Raw genomic sequence first — 6,000 nt, 5'->3', positions numbered from 1 at the left:
AGATAAAATAATTAAAATAGCTGGCTAAAACGATTTAAGGCAGATGCCCATATACACCATGAAGTCACAGGAAGGCAGAGCCCTTTGAACGTTAGAAAAGTAAGATTAGTTTGACGGCGGAGCCAACTGTTCGTCAATCTGTCTGGGATGTTTTAATGGGGATTTGAAGCATTTAAGAAGCTGGCGCAGCTTTACCGGCTGCGCTCCACTGGACCTACTTTCCACTCGGAGCGAAGGGGCTCCGAGGAAGAGGCGTAAGCCGTCACAACGACTCCTACCCTCGGGCAAGGAGGGAGCAGCCTGGGCTCCGGGACGTCGCGAGGGCGGCGCAGTGGCGATTTGGTTTGGCAAGAAGCACTCGGGAGGGTGTACGCGAGGGAGCGAACGAGAAGGCAGGCGGCAGGCTGGGCGTGAGGGTCCGGCTGGCTGGAAGGGAGCCTCCCCCTGACCCTCCTCCTTCTCCTCCTCCTCCACCACCACAGCAGCCTAGGCCTGGGCCAGGCTCGGGCCGAGAGGCGGAGGCACTCGGGAGAGCCCCCCAAAGTTTGCAGAGCGGCTGTTGCGCTGGCGGCAATGTGGCTGCTATGGCTGTTCCTGGGCTCGGCGGGTGAGTGGGAGCTGGACGAAGGGAGCAGAGGCGGCCGAGGACAGCTGCCTGCTCCAGTGGGGAAGAGGAGTGGGCTTGAGGGGCGAGCTAGGGGGAGATGCTGGGGGAAGGGAAGCCTTAGGACAGCGGGATGGAGCCTTTGACGCGGGGCCGCCTCCCGCCGCCTCTTCTCCTTCCCGCCCCCTTCTCGCTTTGTATCGCTCTTAGCCGGAGGGCGGGAACTAAAAAAACAAAAAAGCACAAAGTTGGTTGCCTTTGTAACACCGGAGCGCATTTGCAGCGGAGGGGCGGGGAAGGCTCGCGTTAGGGTCGCCTAGGTAAACCCGAGCAACGCCGCTTAATTGGGGCGGTTTGCGTCGCTGGAATGTTTACATGGCGCTGCAGTAGCTTTGCTGGTCTGGTGTGCGTGTGCGCGCGTGGAAAAGTTGCTTCGACGTCCTTCAGAGCAGGTTGGACAGAGTGGAGTGGGCAGCCTTGTCCCCTCCCTCCCTCCCTGTTCCTTTGGTCGGGAGATTCTGTTGAAATGTTATTATTAGACCCTGCTTTAGAGAGCGGACAATTTCTGGCTTTTCTGATAGGCCAGTTTGTTTTGACAAGCCCCCAAGTCCCCACCCTAAAAAGAAAGTGTGAACTTCTTGCATAGTAAAAACATAATAATAGCAACGTAAATAAAAAGCTGACAGAAAGCTTCTCCCCCTCCCTTTTAAGTGTTCCAAACCACCAGAAGTGCCTTTATTCCTCTTATTTATTTATTAAATTTACATGTCCCCCCCTCTCACCTGTAAGGCCACTCTGGGACTCCTGTCCTACCCCTCCTCACTCCCCTGCCCAACACTTAAATTAAACCCTACTGGCTTTAAATTGGCAGACCTGTATTATTTTAGTGGGGGAAGAAACTCATGCTGCCCTAGGCAGCTCTGACTTTATGGACTATTAGCTTTTCCCTAATGTTTCTGAGGCTGTGGACATCTCTCTTTGCCTGGTTGGTAGCAGTGTAATTCTTTGGCTTTGAAAAGACAGGTCACAGTTTATTAATTTGATTTCTGAAAACCTTTGGATGGTTTTGCATCCACACATTGAACTTGTGTCAAACAATAGCTGAAATAAATCTGTGATGATGAGTTCATCTGATCCCTAGTCCTTAGTTGCACATTGTAAAAGTTGTATTTCCCCCTGCATCTTGGCACCTTTTGCCAGTCTTATGTACTTCATTTACCATTCAGTTAGTGGTGCAGTCAGGGATCACGCTGATACTTACTGACTACTTTAATCTGGTGTGACCAGGCCCCATACCCTTCACCATCTGAGTTTTTTCTCCCAAACCAAGGTCTCCTCAAATTCCCATCAGATCTCTCAGTTGATCCTCATCTGGGGGACCTGGATTAATTTGAACAGCATTTGAACTACCAGTGGTGATGGTAATGGTAGCTGCATGGTACCAATTTTTGTAACAATTTATGCAGGTTGTTTTAAGCTACTATTGAAAATGGATTCAGTACTCCTCTGGACTAGTGTTAAGCCCAAAGAAGGCATAAACTTGGTGCCCAAAGGATTTTTGATTTGAGAGTTTATATTCAACAGTACTTGCAAAATGCTTGTGCACAAACAGGACAGTGTGAATATTCTTTATCGGCTTCAACTTTAAGTCCCTTAAGAAGAATAATTAGTGGCTGGTGACACAAAGTGCAAGGGCAGAGAAACCAATGAATCCACCAAATCTTCTCCTTATCCAACTCTAAATAGGTACTGTATCATTTGCTAGCTTTGTTCCCATGGCAAGATACAGACTGTGTTGTTTGAGTTTTCTGAATTTGACAAAATCCATTGATATAGGATAGCAACTCTGAGGTACCCATATTTGCTACCAGAGAGGGTTTGCCAGGAGAGACAGCAAATTTTATGCTGATGTACTTTTGTACTAGCTCAAAGTTAGTGACATTCTTGAGGAGAAAACAGGATATTTGCCAATATTACATTTCTTGTATCTGTAATATTTGCTTCTAAGCTGAAAAATCAGAACAGCTTATTCAGTAATGCAAAGTAGGAAAATTTTATCCCATTATTTTTAAGCAATAAAACTCCCCCTCCCAGCCCCACTTACATTCACCCAGAGAACTCACATTACAGAGAATCAAGAACTGGATAGTGGAGATGATCTAGTAATGTCGGGGAACATTTGAATTATACCAAACTGAAGGATTTGACTCAGAGCTAAGAGTTGCTTATTACTAAACTTAGAATTATGAGCCACCCTAATTTATAGCAGCAATGATGACTGCTGAAGCATGCTTTAATTAATATAGCCAATAAACAAAGAAAAATGTACTGATGCTATTTAATTCATAGATTTCTTTTTTTAAAAAAAAAATCTTAAGTTCTGTTTGGTTCCCAACCAGTTGAACTTTATGTTACTATTTGCACACAACAGGTTTTTTTTTAATGCTTCAGAATTTAACAGAATAACAAAGTTGGAAGAATCCTTGGAGGTCTTTAGCCAACCACCTGCAACATTCTGTATCATTCTGGACAAATGGTTGTCCAATTTCTTCTTAAATTTCTCTGTTGTTGGTTCACCCACAAACATTAATATAAAATGTTAATATCTCATATTCATCCAACACACATTCTGATATTAAAAGTCCAGACCATAAACATATGTATATTCAAAGGACTACAATTCTCATACTTAGTGAGAAGGTCATGGAATATTTTAAAATCTTTGTTACATGTTTACATTTTATGGGCACAAAGTATTTTATTTTCATGACACTTGCCTAGATTTTCAGCTGTAACAATGTTATGTTTTGTTATATTCTTTTAAATAACAATGAATTATTTTAAGTATCTTTTAAATTCAAGGTTACAATGTGTTATTGCTTGAGTAGAAACAAAAAGTGGACAAACATTTTAATTCAAAGAATATTTAAGCTTTTAAAATGGCCTAGCAGAAAAGCCAGAAATTGTCCATTCCTCTGAGAAGTTTTAAACATTGCTTTTCATAGAATACTGAGCATTTCCCTATTTCATGTGAATATCACCGTGTTGTCTGTTGATCTTTTCTTGTCTTGGACTGTGAGGATAACCTTGAGAAATAGGAGGAAGAGCTGAAATCAGGGTCTGATAAATGATATATCTGTCCAAGCTAGAAATGTAATCTGAAGATTAGCCCTCCCTAGTCCTCTGAGATGTAAAGGCAGGAGGGGAGGGCTTTTAGAATTGTAAGATCCTTATAATAAAGGTAGTGTTAGTATTCATGATTTTGATTTCCTTGTGTGGACTGCCTTAAAGAGTTTACATCAATGCAAACGGCCTTTATTTTGTAGTTACAACTTCCATTGTTGTTCTTGTATCAACTTTCCCTGCTGTAAACCTTACATGCTATTGATTATGTTTCTTAATTTCACTTCAAACAAATATATATTTTCAGAGTAATTAATAACTTAAATGTTCTTAAAGTTTATTTCTTTGATAACAATATGACATCAATAATGTGTTCACTGATTTCTACTATAGCAATTATAGATCAAGTTATACATCCGTGATGGTGAACCTACGTCATGCGTGCCAGAGGTGGCACGCAGAGCCCTTTCTGTGGGCACATGCGGTGTTGCCAGCTGCTCTTCTGGTTTCCGGCACGTGCATGCATGCCGGAAACCTGAAGACCAGGTGTGCATGCCGGCCAGCTGGTCTTTAAGTTTCTAGCACTCCGGCATACACACACGTTCCAGTTTGGGCACTCGGTGCCAAAAAGGTTCACCATCACTATTATACATCAAACCATCATTAATGAATCTCATGTTACTACTGCTGTGAGCCACTTTGAATAATCTATTCAGTTTCTGCTTAAACGACTGGTTGTCATTGTCTAAGAAAGAGGTGTTCTTTACTTTGTGTAGGTTTTGACAATAGAGTTGCAAAGGCTATGTTTCCCCCCCCCCTCTCATTTCCGGCAGTTTCCTGGAGCTCTCCAAAATCTTTATATGGGAAGTGGTTGCAGTGTATCAACTGCTTCAAACTGTCATCAGTTCCTAATTGGAAGGTAGTCCAGTCTAATGCAGCAGGGGCAATTAATGAAATTTTGACCAGTCCATATGCCAGGAACTTGTATTGGTTCAGTTTAAGTGAACCAAATTTCTTCTATCCCTTGTTTAGGTCTGGAACTGTTTGATGTTGTGAAGTGCCTGGAGGCACAACTGTGTGCGTAGAGTGCATGGAGGCACAACTGTAAACAACTTTGCGTTTTCCAAGGAACACAAAGCTTCGTTTGCATTCTGCCTCCTGGAAAAGATGTGTAGGTGCTATATGTGTGTCCCCATGAGTTCTAAAGTGTATTTTCCCCCTTTGAATCAGAAGCAAAGCACATTTCTGCCAGAAACAAGCTGTAATGACTTAATATAGTTACGATCAAAGGCAACGAAGAAAGCAGCAGAATGTGAGATTGCATTAAAGTATGCCTTTTGCCGTGATGATGTTTCTTTAAGCATCATTAAGTTTGTTTTTCCATCAGGAAGAATAATTTTTTGATGGTATTGAGCACAACTGTTCAACCTTATTGAAAATATGTTTCATTTATTTTATCACCTACTAAGCTAACTGCTTATCACTTGCTACTGAACAGTTACCATGATAGATTTCTGGAATTTAAAGAAAGTGAAGTAAAAGCATAAATAAGTAAAAAAGGGTCTTCAAAATTCCTTTCTGCTAACTGAGCAGGGAGCAATATTAAAAAGCAAAGTAATTTTGTTTTAAAACCTCTCTGGAATAAATGGCAGTACAATTCTTCATAGATCCCTTTTAGTAATTCTAGATTAAAGATCTATCAGCAAAGCAGTGACATAATACATTAACATTAAAGCTGATTAAATGCACTACATTAAGGAGGGTCTATTATTGAGATAAATAATTTCGTAGATTTCCTAAATTGGTTACTAATCATCATGGTTTGTATTCTGTTTCATCCCAACATTTATTATTAATTGGTAACTGCTACACACTGAGTGAAATTACATGAGAAAATTCAAAATCAGACAAGCAATAAACTCTTTTCTTACTTAATTTCTTTTTTACACTTGAATATAAAAATTAGGAAACAGTGATGAAAAGAAAAGTGAACCCATTGTTTGCTATGGGGTGTTTTTACCAAAAACCAGAAGTAAATGCTGATTTCCAGCAAAACCATAGTAAATCGTAGTCACATGACTGAAAGATGCTTCAGATGTCTGTAAATGTGAGCTGGCTGCTTAGCATCCAAAATGTGATCATATGACCAATAGAGATAGTGGTAGCCATGAGAATTTTGAACCCAGATTGTTAGTATCTCTTGTGGGGGGAGTGTTGTCCACTGGAACTTTGAACAATTGCTAAGCAACAAGTCATAAGTCAAGGACTATCTG

The 6,000-nt window shown here is 41.3% G+C and overlaps 1 protein-coding gene across 2 annotated transcripts in view; it reads left to right on the top strand.

The window, feature by feature from the left end:
* Positions 1-246: 246 nt before the first annotated feature.
* LDLRAD3 (low density lipoprotein receptor class A domain containing 3) overlaps positions 247-6,000 on the top strand; it is a 158,831-nt gene continuing 153,077 nt past the window's right edge. The window contains exon 1 of one of the 2 annotated variants that reach the window (XM_081935180.1): positions 247-607. In XM_081935180.1, coding sequence (XP_081791306.1) covers positions 574-607 — 34 coding nt within the window. In that variant the 5' untranslated portion in view covers positions 247-573. The remainder of the gene's footprint in view (positions 608-6,000) is intronic. The other variant, XM_081935179.1, reaches the window with a different exon arrangement.

Source organism: Natrix helvetica (genome assembly GCF_964273705.1).
Source record: "Natrix helvetica genome assembly, chromosome: 1".
In the NCBI taxonomy this organism is placed as follows: domain Eukaryota; kingdom Metazoa; phylum Chordata; class Lepidosauria; order Squamata; family Natricidae; genus Natrix; species Natrix helvetica.
The sequence above is the reverse complement of the archived record's forward strand: the minus strand, read 5'-3'. Positions and strand labels throughout refer to the sequence as shown.